The 17,270-nt window shown below is 47.1% G+C and overlaps 1 protein-coding gene across 2 annotated transcripts; it reads right to left on the bottom strand.

Annotated features, from left to right (window-relative positions):
* Nucleotides 1-1,473: 1,473 nt before the first annotated feature.
* CLNS1A (chloride nucleotide-sensitive channel 1A) lies at nucleotides 1,474-16,530 on the bottom strand. 2 transcript variants are annotated; one of them, XM_051608790.1, is made up of 7 exons: nucleotides 16,351-16,530; nucleotides 12,369-12,505; nucleotides 9,688-9,792; nucleotides 8,348-8,458; nucleotides 7,148-7,321; nucleotides 4,688-4,772; nucleotides 1,474-2,105 (listed from the first exon to the last, which is right to left on the bottom strand). In XM_051608790.1, exons 1-6 carry the CDS (start codon nucleotides 16,494-16,496, stop codon nucleotides 4,705-4,707), a joined length of 741 nt encoding a protein of 246 aa, XP_051464750.1. In that variant the 5' UTR covers nucleotides 16,497-16,530; the 3' UTR covers nucleotides 1,474-2,105; nucleotides 4,688-4,704. The 2 variants fall into 2 exon arrangements, with proteins under 2 accessions (XP_051464750.1, XP_051464748.1); XM_051608788.1 differs by having other exon boundaries at nucleotides 9,688-9,795.
* Nucleotides 16,531-17,270: the final 740 nt, after the last annotated feature.

Below are 17,270 nucleotides of genomic sequence, written 5' to 3' on the forward strand. Positions count from 1 at the left end.
TAGGTTAGAGGTTCTTCTTCCACGTCAAAAAGCAAAGTCCATAAAGCAAAAAGGTCAGATCTCACCTCTCTGTGTCTACATGGTTTATCTTGGCAAAACATATAATTTTTAAAACATCAGTATAAATCTGGGTGATTCAACAGTAAGTTGCTCTATTTATGGCCATGTGAAGTAGAATATAAAATCAAAAGAAAAACCACTGAGAAATAGACTTAAATTGACTAAATTTAGGCAAAACAAAAAATAGCAGAAAGAATAAAAAATAAAGCTAAATTAGGAACTGAAGAGTTGAACTGGTTTTGGTAGTACAGACAAAAATTAGTATTTTACATTCAAAGTACTGATTGTTTCTGAAGTGTAAGTGTACCCAGAACACTTCCACATAGCTGAAATAAAGTCTATTGAAAGTAAAACTTGTCAATCCCCACAGAACACTCCTCAAATCTGCCTTCAGGGCTCATCCAGGTTTGTTTTCTGCCTGACCAAAATGACTCTCCCTCTAGTGAATTGACTGGAAGCACCTAAAGATGTTTGCTCCTGCAGCTCTGCATTAGCACAGCACAAATTGTCCTTTCTGGAGCTTCCTACTGCTGGGACATGGTGTGAGGGTACTGAGATAGTCCAGCTGCCCTGTAGGACAACTGTGCCCACCTGCCAGGAGATGACAGGTAGTTTGCAGTTCAGTATGGAAAACAACAGAAACACCACACTGCAACAACTGAGGTAAGACACCAGAAAATAAAAATCTGAAGGCTGTTTCAACCATGAGCAGTGATTTAGAACTGTATGAGCTTTCTCTCCCCAACTATGATGTTGGTAGAGCTTAATACTCCTTTGCTGTCCTGAAATCTCCTTTTGAATCCCAGTGCAAAAACTAAAGCTTCACTCTGTGCCCTCCTTTGTACTCTGCAACCCTAACAAAACCATGCATTTGTGCAAATATATACATACATACATATACTTATAGAGAGGGGCTGAGAAAGGCATCCTTGTAGAATTGTTGCAGAACATGCTCACTATTTCATTGATTCAGCAGGGCAGGATCACTCCAGAGACTCCAGGAGTGTAGGGCTGGGAAATAAAACTCTTTGTATTCCAACATAATTATACTGAAAAAATGCACAGTCGACTTCAAATGAAATGAAACTTTTTAGTATCAGACTTTCATCTGGATACTGAGAGAAAAAAAAAAAAACACACTTGAATTTGCTGACACTGCCCCATGGCAGTAACACCACAGTGTAGAGAAATTAAACAGCAAAAGCTCCAGCAGGACTGAGCCCTTGGCTCCTAAACTTGGAAACAGTCAGAACTCTGCAAATGTTCTGCCCTGTTATTCTCACATCAAGTTCAAGAATGAAAGTGGCTTCACTGGACCTTTTTTTGTTACAGAAGACAGTGCTAAAACTGAAGGGATGTCAGCTCAGAGCTGCCAGATGCTGAAGTAAAAGACTGAGAACTGCAACACGGAGCTGGTTGTGAGATACAAAAATCTTAAGTTTATTTAACAACGTTGTTAACATTTAAGACAAAGACACAAAGCAGTTCTCATTTTCAGGACTGTACAGACTTTATTCCACCTCCTGTACCACTCAAACTCTGCTCACAGAGAAATGAAAGGGACAGCACTGAGCTGATAAAGCCAGTTATATTTGGGGGGCATTAAATTTAGCTTTGTTTTTAAACCTTGGCAAACCCTATTTGATTTGAGTTGGACTTGGTAACATTTCTATTTCAATTTTACTCCACCGATGCAACAAACAGGTATAAAAATATGGAAAATTCTAGGACAATCTAAAATTCTGTTCTACTCACAGTTTTCTTTCTGATAGTCCTAGAATTCCTAAAAAGGCTTCTTTGAAATGGCCCCTGATTAGCCCCATTCAAGTGTTAGATGGAAGAGGTTTTATTGTTTTTTGTTTGTTTGTTTTGTTTTAAATAACCCCATAGTGGTCACAAATGTCAAACCCTGGTTTAAACATCTCTAAAAAGCATTTATAGACCTAGATGTCTAAGCTTAGGTCATTAAAAGAATTGTTAACTCCCGATAGTCACTGCAACACCTTCAGTTTTACAGCTTATTCTGGAAGTGCCACAAGAGGAATCTGAAAGATACAAGAAACCAAATTTACAGAACTGGCATGAAAATAAAAAGCTTATGAATCTTTACAGAATGGTAGCCACCCGTTGTTTGCAGTCACAGAGGGCAGCACTTTACATCATACCTAATTTTCAGAAGGGCTGAACATCTCTGCCAGCAGCTGTGAGCTCAGGCCAGCTCAGGACAAGCCAGCTCTTCCAACCCGCAGTTGTACAGCATGTCCTGGGAGACCCTGCTGCTCCAGCACACACAGAACACACCAGTTGCTCTGGGACAATTACTGCAGCCTCGTGATGTGACAGACAAAACACTGCTTATTACAAGAGCAGTGGGAATGTCCCACACCACCAGCCAGCAGGCCTTGCAGGAGCTTCAGCAGGCAACTGTCACAGCTCATTTAGGTAACGAGCAGCGACGTGCGCCGCGAGGGCACTGCCTTGGAGGCAGGACACCGTGTGGCTCTCCAAGGGATCAGAGGCAGGATCTTCTCATGGATTATTTTTGCAGTTCAGAAGGTTAAGAGGGCAGAGCTGCCCCACAGAGCACTGAGAAGATGGCAGCCTGCTCCTTCTCTGCCCCTAGTTTGAGAGCCTAGAACCGAGCCACTCTCAAGCTGTGCTAATTAGCACAGACCTGCAAGAGCTGCTCTTGTCACTTCACACCTTCAGTTGTTCCTTGCTGCCATATATGTCCTAGGGCTTTGGAATTACTTAAATGACATCACCACGCCCAGGCTGGAGGTTACTTTAAAAAGGCTCATCACACCCAGCTCCCAGACTCCTGCCTGGAGCAACCTGACTGGGACACAGACACTGCACATGCAGATCACTTGACCTGCCCTGACAGGGATCACTTCTGCAGCTCTGGCAAGCACAAGCAGGACAGAAGGACACCCTATCCAATCAACTCTCACAATAATCATCTCTCACAGCCACCTGCCACACTGTAGAAAGCACAGCATAAGCAGCAGGAAGAATTCCAATGACCAAAACTACTTCTTACTGGGTGTATTTTGTGCTTTGCTAGATCAGTCAACATCACTTCCACCTGCACTTCCAGGTTCCTTAGAGATCTGCTACCAGCCACTCATTCTCCTTCATCCTGCTCAAGTTTAAAGCAGGACAATCAGCATTCCAATTTGAATTTTCAACAGCACAATTTTTATTTCTTTTATAAACCATGGACTGAAATAATCTTGGAGATGGGGTCATCAGAGCCAAGCTTTCCATTCACTAAGTAGGAGGCACTTCCTTTACAGCTGAAGAGTTTTCCTTAATTTTAAAATGTTTCCTTTATCAAATAAGACAACTGTCCAGTGGTGGGGCAACCAGTACCCAGACTGTTTTTGGAAAAACCCCTCTGTGTACTGAGAAGCCTTTCCCAGGGTAAAAAGCGTGAATGAGAGAAGGTTTGACCTCTGACACCAACCAGTAAGCAATGAGTGGCAGTGGTTCAGATCAGTAAGTGAACACAGGGCTACTCAGAGACACTCAGAGCAGCAGGAGCATTAACAGCAACAAAGAGAAACAAGCAATGGGGGAGGAAAACAGAAGCACAGCACCCCTCCACAACAGCCTTTCTCAGGGACTGCAGCCTCTCACTCAGTACTGTAATCCCTAACCAGGTACTTCTGACCCATTTCTATCCATTTTTTTGGCATTTCTTCTTCCTACCTGTGGCCCTTTCCTCCCTTGCCCCTTTCCTTGATTCTCCCACAGGCTTCTGCCCCACAACTGTTTTCTCTGGCATTACAAGGGTGACAGTTGTGCCCTTTCTTTGAGGCCAGAGCTGGCAGTCTCACTTTCAAGCGAGGCACAAGAACTGGGAGAACACACCAGTGCTAGAGCAGCACATGCAAACTGTGCCCAGGCTGAAGGAGGGGGTGGAATCACAACCCTGCTGTGCCTCTGCATCACCAAACAGCCCCAGCATGAGCTGCTCTTCCTCTCCCACCCAGCACCAGGGGAAATGCTGGCACATCTTGTGATGCCACTGAGAGGTGCTGGAAGGCAGGAGAGCACATGGACACAACCACCTAAGCAGGGTTTTGCCTCTAAGATGTGAACTTCTGACAACAATCCCATCCAGACTCGGTAACTTTACTGGGAACTGTTCCTGCTCCACTTCCAGTGAAGGAAGAGATGGATTTGCAGCACTGTGAAGTGCCCTGACCTCCTTGAAAGGTCTGGGGGATCTTGCCCACCAAGGGCAAAATCATGGACACCAAGGACAGTGACTTCCCAGCAATGGCTCCAGCCTCCATGTATCAGCATCTTAAGAGCCTCTGAGACTGGACAGTTCTTAAATCTACTGAAGGGCTGCCCTGCCTTCCAGATAGACCCCTCCACACAAGCTACCCCCACAGCATGATGGTTTACACCAGCAGGCAATTTTGGATGGATCACTGAACAACTCTGCATACTTGTGATAACTACAGATACCTTCTCCTTCTCTAAATCACCATCATCTGGCTACCACAAGATACTTCCCATAGGAGACCTGGGATCACCTGCTTCACACAAATTACAAAGATGGAAGGCTCTGCAGGACTGAAAAGCACTGCTGCTGGAGGACAGAAGAACTTACAGCAGCAGATGTCCTCCTCAGTGATCAACTTCTGCATCTTCAAACTGCCCCGCAACTACCGGTGCTATGTCCACCTCCATCCCATCTGGAAAACAACAGCAAATCAGCACGGCAAGCAGCTGGAATCCCAGGAAGGACAGCGAGTGCCCTCTGCTGACACGAGATGGCCAGAGCAGAGAACTCCTTTGCTCAATTTCTGAAGGCAACACCGATGTGGTCACAAAAGGCTGTGGCTTTGTTTCAGCTCTATCAGTCATAGAATCAATCATATCATGGACTGGTTAAGGTTGGAAGGGACCTTAAAGATCATCTAGATCCAACCCCCCTGCATGGGCAGGGACACCTCCCTCTAGACCAGGTTGCACAAAGCCCCATCCAACCTGAACACTTCCAGGGAGGTGGGAATGGGTCACTTAAAGACAACCCTGTCCCACCTTATCTTATAAAAAGGCTTAGACAGCAGATATTTAAAAATATTTTTTAAATGAAGTTTTGGTGTAACAAATGGCACGATTCCTTTGAACAGCTTTAACTGTGCTAACAGAAAAGAGGCTGGAGCCTGTTTGAAACCACTTTCAGCCATCAGGTTAGAAAAAGGAACAATCACTCTGTGCTACAACATCAAAAAAAATACATTCTGAGACTGAGCAGCTCTGGGGATCTCAATAATTGTAGCAATCCAAGAAGCAGTACCATGGCAAATCAGATTAGGAGGGCAAATAAAACTGATGAAGATGGCTTTGAGACACATAACATACTTGCTGTTCAATTTATTTTGATTTTCAAAATTCTGAGGTTCAGAAACCTGGCCAAATTTTCAACTGACAGGCACTGCTAAAACATGAGTTTATCATCTAAGGTTATTTTTACATGATATAAATTTATTTGAAGTTGTGGAACAAAGAGAACCTGTAAACAACTGAAAAAGTAAATAAATAAAAAATCTTCCACGTGGCTAAGAAGAGATGAGTGATTATTCTGTTCACTATCCTGGGCAAGCTGATAGCTAGAAATAAACAGCTGCATCATGATTTGGGGGTCTGTGTAAACTGCATGAAGTTAGACAAGGCCAAGTGCAGGGTCCTGCACATGGGTCAGGGCAACCCCAGGCACAAATACAGGCTGGGGGAGAATGGATTGAGAGCAGCCCTGAGGAGAAGGACTTGGGGGTGGCAGTCGATGAGAAGCTCAACATGAGCAGGCAGTGTGTGCTGAAGCCCAGAAACCAACCGTGTCCTGGGTTGTGTCACCAGTAGTGTGACCTGTAGGGCCAGGGAAGGGATTTTCCTCTCCCCCTCTGCTCTGCTGAGACCCCCCTGCAGGGCTGGGAACAGCACAAGAAGGACATGGAGCTGTTGGAGAGAGGCCAGAAAAGGCCACGGAGATGATGGGAGGGCTGGAGCAGCTCTGCTCTGGAGACAGGCTGGGAGAGTTGGGGTGTTCAGCCTGGAGAAGAGAAGGCTCCAGGGAGACCTTAGAGCACCTTCCAGTGCCTGAAGGGGCTCCAGGAAAGCTGGGGAGGGGCTTTTGACAAGGGCAGGGAGAGACAGGATGAGGGGAAGTGGTTTTAAACTGGGAGAGGGGAGTCTGGGATGAGATACGAGGAAAAAATTCTTTCCTGTGAAGGTGGCTGCCCAGAGGAGCTGTGGCTGCCCCATCCCTGCTCAAGGCCAGGTTGGATCAGGCTTGGAGCAACCTGGTCTGGTGGAAGTTGGGTTCTATGATTCTTCATCCTTCAAAAATGTCAGACTGTACTGAAACATTATGATTGTTATATATATATATATATATTTTTAAAAAATAATAATAAAAAAAGCAATGCTACTGAACTACCTCCCTGTTCTTCTCCCAGGTAATAAGTTGTTCCAGTAAAACCAGCATGCAGAAAAGGCAAAATTTCATATACTGGGTTTTTTCCCAAACAAGAAAAAAAACCCACAACTTACTTTTGAAATATGTTTGAACAATCAGTAGCATTAAGAGACAGCATCCTTCAGAAAAGGAATTCTTTAAAAATAAAGTCTGTTCCAGTGTATTTCAATTATTCTGAATTCACACTGAACTCTGTAAGAGAATAATTAACCTACAACTCAGGGCATTTCCAGAAAAAAATACTATTACCCATTTAGTGTGGAAATTGCTTCCTAATCCCACTGCAGACTAACAAGTTTATTTGTTTTTTTAAAATCCTACATCAACTTCATCCTACCACTACTCCAGGAAATCACACCAGTAAGAATCAAGAATTCTTAACACTGTGCTCCTCATTCTTTATGAGCCCTCAATCTATGGCAGGGAAGGTGCTGCCCAGAACCACAAGCATTATTATGACCTCTGGTTGTGAACAAAGGAAAAACTGCTGCTGACCCACAGCATGACAGTTGCTCAGTCCTGGTGTTTAGCTGGACTGGAGAACCACTGCTTTGATATATTTTTTAGTAAAACAAAAGCATTTCTTACCTTCAAACTCTCTTACTGAGTCTTCTGTTCTCACTCCAGCCATGTTGTACTGGCTGCTGACAGACTGGGCTAACATGCCTTCTAACCTCTCCAGGGTGGCCTGACCCTCTGCAGTTAAATGTGACAATCCTTCTTCATAAGTGTAAAAGGTCGGGATGTCACCTTGTCCCAGCTCTGCAAAAATCAAGTTTATGTTTATCAGACCTAAGCTGAAGAGTCAGCATCAAGCAGGGGTAGAGGAACAGGACAACAGCTACAGAAATCATGCATTAACAGTGTGCCCAATAGGTGCAAGGAGGTCATCTTTCCCCTTTGCTCTGCCCTATTGAGACCACACCTGGAGTATTGTGTCCAGTCCTGGGCTCCCCAGTTTAAGAGGGACAGGGATTTACTGGAGAGTCCAATGGAGGCTACAAGGAGGATTAAGAGACTGGAACATCTGTCATGAGGAAAGGCTGAGAGACCTGGGGCTGTTTAGTCTGGAGAAGGGAAGACACGGAGAGGGGAACTTATTAATGTCTATAAATATCTGCAGGGTGGGTGTCAAGAAGGAGGGGCCAATCTCTTTTCAGTCATGCCCTGTCATAGGACAAGGGGCAATGGATGCAAGCTAAAGCACAGGAAGTTTCACCTCAACATGAGGAGGAGCTTCTTTCCTGTGAGGGTGACACAGCCCTGGGACAGGCTGCCCAGAGAGGCTGTGGAGTCTCCTTCTCTGGAGACATTCAAGACCCATCTGGATGCCTGAGTGACCTGCCCCAGGTGGTCCTGCTCTGGTAGAAGGGTTGGACTCAATGATCTCCAGAGGTCCCTTCCAACCCCTGACATTCTGTAATTCTGTGACTCGAGATAAAAAGGCTGTTTACATCAGTTACAGAATATACACAGGAATGTGCACTGACCACATCACAGTGTGGGCACTGAACCTGGGCTAGCATATCCACTGGGAACAGGAAAGGCTGATATTTGTGGTTTGGGCTTTTTTGAGAATGAGAACAAGTTTTTTGCTGAATTCCAGTGATTTGTGGCAGCTAAACTTTACAGATTTCCTGCAGATTTTTGAGTTTTTATACTGTGCCTGTGGCAAAAAGAATGTTTCAGCAAGATGAGTAGTGAACAAGGAACTTCTTAACAGACCACAGAAGTTCCAGGTATCCAAGTGCTGGTAGGTGTATTTCAAAAGAAACAACTGTTACAAACCATGGGCCTCAACATCGTACTCGTCCCCTTCATAATCATTGTCTGAATCTTCATCATCTGGGTCTGGGTGCAGAGCTTGGCATTCACACATGGCTGAAAACATGGCTTCCACTGCAGGGACACAAAGGAACACAAACCTCCCTCATTTCTCCACCAATACTCACATCAACAGGCAAGAAATCTTGAACTGAGAGATCAGAGAGACTGAGAATATTGAACTCTAAGCTCTGCACCAGACAGGACACAAGGGCTTTCCAGCAGCAGTGCCTGGACTTCAACACCTCATGATATGATCACTAACTCAAATATCACTGAATTTCTAACTAAAAAGATGTTTCCCATAAAAGTTCTCTGCAAAGGTAAATAGGTAAGATTATCTGTGTCATCTGTTTATACATAAAAGTCTCTATTTTAAAGCACTGGAATTTTCCTGGAGAAGCGGCTGCTTGAAACACTCCAGCTTCAAGCAAGATAAAACAATTTGCTTTGTTCTTCTCAGCACACAGGAATCACTCAATTGGAGGAGGACACTAAAGGAACACGTCACAGCTCTACACCCCAGTGTCTTCCATGCACCAGCAGAGATTAGGGGTGGACCTGCTAGAAAGCAGTTCCAAGGAGAAGGATCTGGGAGTCCTGGGAGATGGTACATGATCCACGAGCCAGCAACGTGCCCTTGTGCCAAGAAGGCCAATGGAATCCTGGGCTGCATAAGGAAGAGTGTGGCCAGTAGGTCAAGAGAGGCCATTCTCACTCTTTACTCTGCCCTGGTGAGGCCACAGCTGGAATAGTCCAGTTCTGAGCTCCCCAGTTCAAGAGAGATAGGGAACTGCTGGAAAGAGTCCAGGGGAGGGCAACAAAGATGACAGGAGGGTTAGAGCTTCTCCCTGATGAGGAAAGGCTGAGAGAGCTGGGACTGCTCAACCTGGAGAAGAGAAGGCTGAGGGGAGACCTTCTGAATGCCTGGCAGTATCTCAGGGTGAGTGCAGGAGGATGGAGCCAGACCCTGCTCAGCAGTGCCCAGGGACAGGATGAGGGGCAATGGGCACAAGCTGGAACATGGGAAGTGCCACTGAAAGATGAGGGAAAACTTCTTGCCTGTGAGGGTGACAGAGCCCTGGGACAGGCTGCCCAGGGAGGGTGTGGAGTCCCCTTCTCTGCAGATATTCCAGCCCCCCCAGATGCAGCCCTGGGTGATGTGCTCTGGGTGATCCTGCTTCAGCAGGGGAGTTGGACTAGATGATCTCTAGAGGTCCCTTCCCACTCTGACAATTCCATAATTCTGTGATTCCACACATAGCCAAGATTTGAGGCTAAACCACGATTTTTCTCTTACTTACAGGCTGATTTGTCGCTGGGTACAAATCTGAATTCTGCAATTGGTTCAGCATCATCATCACTGTCTTCCTCCTCCCCTTCCTCCACAGGCACCTCTTTTGTCTCCTCTTCTTTAGGAAATCAAAAGATTTAAAAGAAACACGTTCATTTTGTCCAAAAAAGTGATTTTTTATTTTATTCTTTCAGTAACACACAGGTAGTAAAATTGGAAACCTGGACACAGCCTGTGAGAGGCACAAACCAACCCCCTCCCATCCACAGCACAGATGTGTGAGGCCCTCTCACAGCCTCCACAACACTTGAAACACACACCAAAACTTCTCTATTTGTAATTTCAAACTTTTACATTTCTGTTATGGTCACATGATGTATCCACATACTTCAGAAAAACTGCCTGACTCTTGCTAAGCCCCACGACCCACAGTCATTATCACTGTGCAATGCTATTTCTGTCTTTCTTTACATTACATGCATTTTACAGATGCTTCACAACTATTGTAATGAGATCACCTCACTTCCAGTGTGGCCCCTCACAGAGGACTGTGACATTCACAAGGTTTTCTCTACTTGATTTCCCACATTCCTAGCCAGCCAGGAAGATGTCAGAAGGAAAAAGTGCACCCAGAACCAATGACAACTATGAGCAAAACCATCCTGCCCAACTTCTGTGTCTTATGTTAGTAAACAAAAACATGATGTTTTCCTTTCCATAAATATAAAAACCACACAGAAGACAACTACAGTTCACCCTTTTGTGGCTGGGGACACTGCACTGACAGCTTCAAAAGTGCATCATTATCTTCTAGAGAAAAAGAGAAGTGCAGTTAAGGCTGTTCCACTGAGAGAGGCTTTTACAACATACAAAAGTGGCACCACCAAGGATGTGAAGAAGCCAAGAAGCTGCCAGGCAGCTGCTCCAAAAAAATGAAGTGTCCAAGGGAGCTACCCAATCATTTTCCAAATGACACCCACAGGCACAGCTTGTCACTGCTGAGTCCAGCTCTTTGTTTCCATGGAGTCATCCTCTGACTGCCTTTTCTTAAAAAGGGGGGTAGGAAAAGGCACATACACAAAGGGTGCAACAACAGCCTTCAGAGGAAGAACAAAATGGACCCTGCCCAACCAAGAAACAAAGACTCTTGCAGCCAAAGAAGTTGAGATGTTTTGGTTTAACACCTTTCAGGAGTTAAAATCCTGGGCCAGGGATTGACTTGGAAACTAAACAAATATTCTACTTGCTGTAGATTAACTGTAGCCAGAAGTCACCTATTAAAAAACCCACAACACCCTCCCAAAAATCAGTCTATTAAAGAGTTACAGATAAGAATTATCACAGGATATCCATCTTTTCAAACACTATTACTGGAATTAATTAAAAGCTGTAAACTATTTCTGCAAACTAGGCTCAGTTTACTTCAGAACAAACACAGTTAGAGGAAAATGAAGAAGAACCAAGAGGTACATGTACACATTATTATTTGTAGTGATAGACTGTCAGAGAACATTAGTAACATGAGAAGGAAATAATGAAAATAGCTATAAATGCCTCTGCCTCCTCAAGGTCGTGTCAGTACTTTCAATATATTGACTATTTGAGGAAAAATTAAAGGCCAGATTGTAAGCTTTAACTACAATGACCAGTAGGTATGGAGGGGAAAGGGAACCAGGCTCAAGACTTCATACTTGCTGCTTTTCAATTGAAGTGGCAGTTTATGACACACTGAAAATACTAACAGATCTGCCAGAAGAAAAAAAACACCTGATACACCAGAAAATGTAGGAAATCTTCATACAACAATGAAACTGAAACCTTGTTTTCTCTAGGAAATCTACAAAGATCCATCAAGCCTGGCAACATGAGCTATTGCCTTTTTTTTTTTTAAGCAAGCTGTGGGAGAAAATGAATGAAAGGTTCTAGGTTAATGGGAAACAGCAGGAATTCATAAAGGCTAGAAAGGGTAGTGACATTAACATAAATTCAATTAAGAAATATGATACCTAAGCTGGAATCCCTGGGAGACTGCAGAGGAACTAAATTGCTTCAAATGAGTGTAAGAAAGAGAGCAGAGAAGAGATTCTCAGCAGCTCCAGTTGTACATGGTCACACAGAGAGCAGAACAGTGCAGGAATGACTCTAAACACGGGCAAAGCAGCTCTGTTATGGAGACAGGCTGAGAGAGTTGGAGGTGAAGAAGAAGCCTGAAAAAGAAAAGGCTCCTGGGAGACCTTAGAGCACCTTCCAGTGCCTGAAGGGGCTACAGCAAAACTAGGGAGGGGCTTTCCACAAGGGCAGGAAGTGAGAGGACAAGAGGTAATGGATTAAAACTGGAAGCGGGGAGATTTAGGTTAGACATTAGGAAGAAATTCTTCACTGTGAGGGTGGTGAGACACTGCAACAGGTTGCCCAGGGAAGTTGTGGAAGCTTCAGCCCTGGAAGTGTTCAAGAACAAGTTGGACAGGGCTCTGAGCAACCTGATCTAGTGGGAGATGATCTCTAAGGTCCCTTCCAACCGAAACCATTCAATGATTCTAAAGTAACTGTGCTTCAGAAGAACGCCAAAGAAAATACAAGCTGCTGTTTGAATGAAGTAAATAAGTTTTAAAACCAAAATGTATTCTTTTTGTAGAGGAAATCCTGCCTCTCAGGGCAGCATGGGAACATGCAGCAAGACCCCAGGCATACCTTCAAACTTGGCATTCACCATCACGTACAAGTGCTCGCAGGGGTAGGCGGCCAGGTCCCTGGAGACGGCGTGTAAACTGATGGTGGGATAATCCAAGGAGAAGCCAACTCCTGAGTTTTCCAGCCAAGAGAGGCGACTAACGAGGAGGAGTGGAAAAAAAGAGACAAGTTAAGAGAGTACCAGAGGAATCTAAGGTACCTGACTCACCCTGCAGGTAAGGAAACCAACCCCCAAGAGAGTAATTCAAGGCGCTTCCACCATCCCAGACCTGCCCTGACAGGTCCCTTAAACAGTGTAGCTGGTGGCTGAGGTAGAAGAAACCTTCACTTAAAAACCTGAAGCTGAACACCCTGAACACGCACTTCAGCTCTATCACATTTGCAGTAAATCATGCATTTCTCTCCCTACCCCTTCATTTTCTCCTCTCTGTAGATCTTTACCACCCTAAAGATAACTACAGAGGTTGCAGAGTGTAATTGGTAACTCACATTATTAAACGTCTGTGGTTTTTCAAGATAAAGAGAACACTGAAAGGGAAGTCACTACTGTAATCTCTAGAGGATTATAGATCTGATGTGGGTGGTTATGTGGAGGTTATGGTTTCCCACCCTTCAAAACTTCTGTGCTATAACCTCTGCTTCCCCCAGTTTTCACCCGCATCCCTCACCACAGCAGGAGACAGAACAGGTTGTTGCCACTGAGCTTCTACCTCCTTCACTTGGAATCACAGAATGGTGAAGGTTGGAAGGGACCTGAAAGATCATCAGGTTCCAACCTCCCTGCTATGAGCAGGGAAACCTCCCACCAGACCAGGCTGCACAAGCCTCATCCAACCTGCCCTTGGACACCTCCAGGGAGGGGGCAGCCACATCATAAAGACATGCATAAAGAAAGGCACATCAGACAGATCAATGTCTTTCTAGCAGCCAAGAAACCCAACTCAAGCTCATTTTGGGTGTCTGTGATCGATGAGGTGACACAGGGAACAGAAACACTGAGGGGAAGAAAGTGGGACCTCCGTGATGTGTGGAACTCAGCATTCCCAAGTTTTTGCAGAGGGACAAAACCAATGAAAAGGTCTCTCTCAGGGAGAGCAAAAGCTTGTGAAGTGGGAGCAAGGAATTTCTTTCCTAATCCTCAATGGCCAATTATCAATGTTTACAGCTCCTGACACAGAGTCCATGTGTGGATCCAAAGCCACATTGTCTGCCTGCTTCTCCCCAGCACTCCTGCAAACCCTGGTGTTTTCTATTCATTACCAGCAAGTGACTCTGATAAATGCTCTGGGATGTGCTCAGAACATGTTGGGAGGAGCCTGGCAGACTTGTTTATGCCTCACACAAAAATCTATTGAAAGCAAGCTACATGAAAACTCAATGTTACACGTGTTGGGAGCAGATGCTGAGTGAACAGAAGCCCTCGTATCTGCAACCAAGGAGCTAAACACAACAGAAACTAGGATTCTAGAGGGATCCCTCTCCAAGAGGAACACAACAGCACCAACAGGTTCAGGCGGTGCAAAAAAATCCTCAAATAATATTGCCTGTTCTAGAAACACTTCATAGTCACAGAATTGTCAGAGTTGGAAGAGATCATCTAGTCCCGCTCTCCTGCTGAAGCAGGATCACCCAGAGCACATCACCCAGGGCTGCATCTGGGGGGGCTGGAATATCTGCAGAGAAGGGGACTCCACACCCTCCCTGGGCAGCCTGTCCCAGGGCTCTGTCACCCTCACAGGCAAGAAGTTTTCCCTCATCTTTCAGGGGCACTTCCCATGTTCCAGCTTGTGCCCATTGCCCCTCGTCCTGTCCCTGGGCACTGCTGAGCAGAGTCTGGCTCCATCCTCCCTGCACAAACCCTCTAGATACTTATAGGCATTAATAATAGTCTAAAAGTTTTAAAAGACAATTCACTCTTCAGTGGTTGGGAAATAATTCTGAGCTAGTGGGTGTATGTCACTCACCTGACTGCACGTGAACAGGGCCTTTTCCACAGAACTGTCTTGCTGCTAAGAGTTCCCACAGAGCTGCCCAAGCTGGTCAGGCTGCTGTGTGACACCTCTCCACAAATTTCAACTTCTTAAGATCTTAAGGATCTTCTGAAATGAAAGGCACACCAGCTACAGAAACTGTTACTATCATTGCTTTCACAAAACTAAAGCTGTGTTCTTAAACTTAAAAAAAAAGTGTTTTTTTTAATCCCTTGGAGGTGGGTGTAAGGAACCAGACCATGACAGTAGGGTATGTTGACAAGGGCATGTAAGGACAGGACAAGGGGTAATGGTCTGAAGCTAGAAAAGGGTAGATTGAGGTTGGACATTAGGAAGAAGTTCTTTACTATGAGGGTGCTGGATGGCTGGAACAGGTTGCCTAGAGAGGTGGTGGAGGCCTTATCCCTGGAGACATTCAAGGTCAGGCTTGATGGGGCTCTGAGCAACCTGATCTAGTGTGAGATGTCCCTGCTTATTGTAGGGGGGCTGGACTAGATGATCCTTAGAGGTCCCTTCCAACCCAAGACATTCTATGACTCTATAATTACTCTTGTTCCTCAAATGAGAACCAGAATAAGAATTTTCTCCTTGTCTTTTTATTTTTTTTTTTCCTGATATGTTTTACTTTTGAGAAATGGCAATGTAACTCAGGGGTTCTGAAGAGGGGTTCCTCAGTAAGTCATTAAGAGAAGAAGTCACAAAACCTCACTTATGACATTTACAACTCCCTGGGAAAAAACCCAGTAAGTTTCATGGACCTCCAGCATTGTTTTGCCCTGTTCACTTCCCCTAAGATTTCAGAGGAAGCTTAAATAACATGTTGCACCTAAGCAATTTTTAAAACTGTTTAATTTAAATGAAACAAGCAACACTGTTCTACTGCAGAAACATACTGTATTTAGAATAGTCTTCCATGGTCAAAGACAATTATACTGCCTTCATCAACAAGGTGTCTTGTGTTCAGGTGAGCAACGTGACATGAGACTTCAGAGAGTTCAGGAGTTAATAACAGTAGAAAACCAGCCCCACCCACTCTGTGACAATGGAAAGAGGTGCTGGGTTTTTAAGAACCTGGCCAGCCAGGCTGTGCTGTTCCCTCTTGTGTTTAAAACACTATTTAGAGGAGGAACAGTGAGGACCCACCTCAGAGTCACAAGCATCTCTGAGGGCCTCCCCCAACATGACGACCTTCCTGATAAAGAGTTCCCCACAATGCAGGGCCCCTCAGTTCAGGAAGGACAGGGAACTGCTTGAGAGAGTCCAGCACAGAGCCACAAAGATGCTGAAGGGAGTGGAACATCTCCCTGATGAGTAAAAGCTGAGGGAGCTGGGTCTCTTGAGCTTGGAGAAGAGGAGACTGAGGGGCGACCTCACCCATGGTTACAGACACGTTCAGGGCAGTGTCAGGAGGATGGAGCCAGGCTTTGTTCAGTGATGTCCAGTGACAGGACAAGGGGCAATGGGTGCAAACTGGAGCACAGGAGGTTCCTTGGGAATATCAGGAAGAACTTCTTTCCTGTGAGAGTGACAGAGCCCTGGGACAGGCTGCCCAGAGAGGCTGTGGAGTCTCCTTCTCTGGAGACATTCAAACCCTCCTGGACACGTTCCTGTGTGATGTGCTCTGGGTGACCCTGCTCTGGCAGGGGGGTTGGGCTGGGTGATCTTTCCCGGTCCCTTCCAACCCCTAGGATTCTGTAACGCTCTTCGGGTAGGTCCACTCAGGGGAGACCCCTCAGGGGACCAAGTCCCTCAAGGGGTGCCCTCCAGCCACCCCTCCCCAGGGAAAAGAACCCCCACACGGAGCCCTCCCAGCCTGGCCCCCACCAAACCCCATAAGCCGGCTCCACGAGGGGAAACCACACATCCCCCTGACGACGGCATCACCGCTCCCCACGGGGCAGCCCCTCTCAGAGCGGGCCCCGCGCCCCGAGGCCTACTTACTTACACACACAAACACACACACCCCGCGGTTCCACCCCCACACCCCTTACCTCTCGGCGATGTAAAGGGTGCCGGCGCCCAGGCTGCGCCCCGCCAGCACCGCCTCGGTGTCAGGCTGCTGGTGGCGAACGCCCTCGGCCGGCGGCGGGAGCGGCCTGAGGAGACTCATGGCGCCGCCGCCTCCCGCCTCCACCATCGCCTCGCTCGCCGGAAGCGGAAATCGCAGCCCTCGCCGCGCCTCTCTAGCCACCTCTCGGTGGTGCCTGCCCGCCCCGCCGCGCCTCTCTAGCCACGCCTCGGTGGTTGCGCGTCCGCCCCGCACGCCTCTCTAGCCACGCCTCTGTGGTGCCTGCCCGCCCCGCCCCGCCTCTCTAGCCACCCCTCGGTGGTTGCGCGCCCGCCCCGCCGCCATCTTGTCGCCGCTCCCGCCTTGTCGCCCGGTTTGCGGCGTTTCACCCCAAAACGTCCCGGTCCCTCGAGGGCGGGGGGGCGCTCCGCGTGCCGGGAGGGCGGCTCTGGAGTCAGGTTGGCGTGATCCGGGAGGGGGAAGCGCGGAGGGGCCGCCTGAGGGGCAGCGCCTGCGGCCCGGCCTGGGCGGCTCTCCCGGGCCACCCGCCACCCGAGGCCGCAGCTGTTCGGTGACCGTCGTCAGGTGCCGGAAAGGAAAACGAACGGCAGGTTGGGTGGGCCAGCACCCGGAGCCTGGCACCCAGCGGCGCAGGCGGAGAAGAAAGTGCCTGGATTGCTGAATCCGGTGGATTTTCCCCTCAGCGAAGGGGGGGAGCCCCGGTGCTGCTGCGGCCTGTGAGGGGAGCGGGGGAGCAGCCTCGGGAGAGCGGGCTGCGGGGGCAGGAAGGCTGCTGCGCCCGCAGGAGCGCTGCCCTGCTGCCAGGCGACTGGCAGCGTTTCTGCAGCAGGTTTCTCTTCTGACACGCGCGGCTGCGGTGAGGAACAAGGCTTGTGCCTGTAC

Source organism: Apus apus, chromosome 1, assembly GCF_020740795.1.
Source record: "Apus apus isolate bApuApu2 chromosome 1, bApuApu2.pri.cur, whole genome shotgun sequence".
Lineage (NCBI taxonomy): Eukaryota > Metazoa > Chordata > Aves > Apodiformes > Apodidae > Apus > Apus apus.

Bases quoted from the DNA above. Each gene is read 5' to 3' on its own strand.
- CLNS1A (XM_051608788.1), bottom strand. From the start codon at position 16,496: ATGGTGGAGGCGGGAGGCGGCGGCGCCATGAGTCTCCTCAGGCCGCTC. The intron at 9,796-12,368 runs GTATGCCTGGGG...GATTTCCTAAAG, and splicing joins GGTGAATGCCAAGTTTGAAG to AAGAGGAGACAAAAGAGGTG. The intron at 4,773-7,147 runs GTAAGAAATGCT...GTTGTTTTCCAG, and splicing joins CTCAGTAAGAGAGTTTGAAG to ATGGGATGGAGGTGGACATA.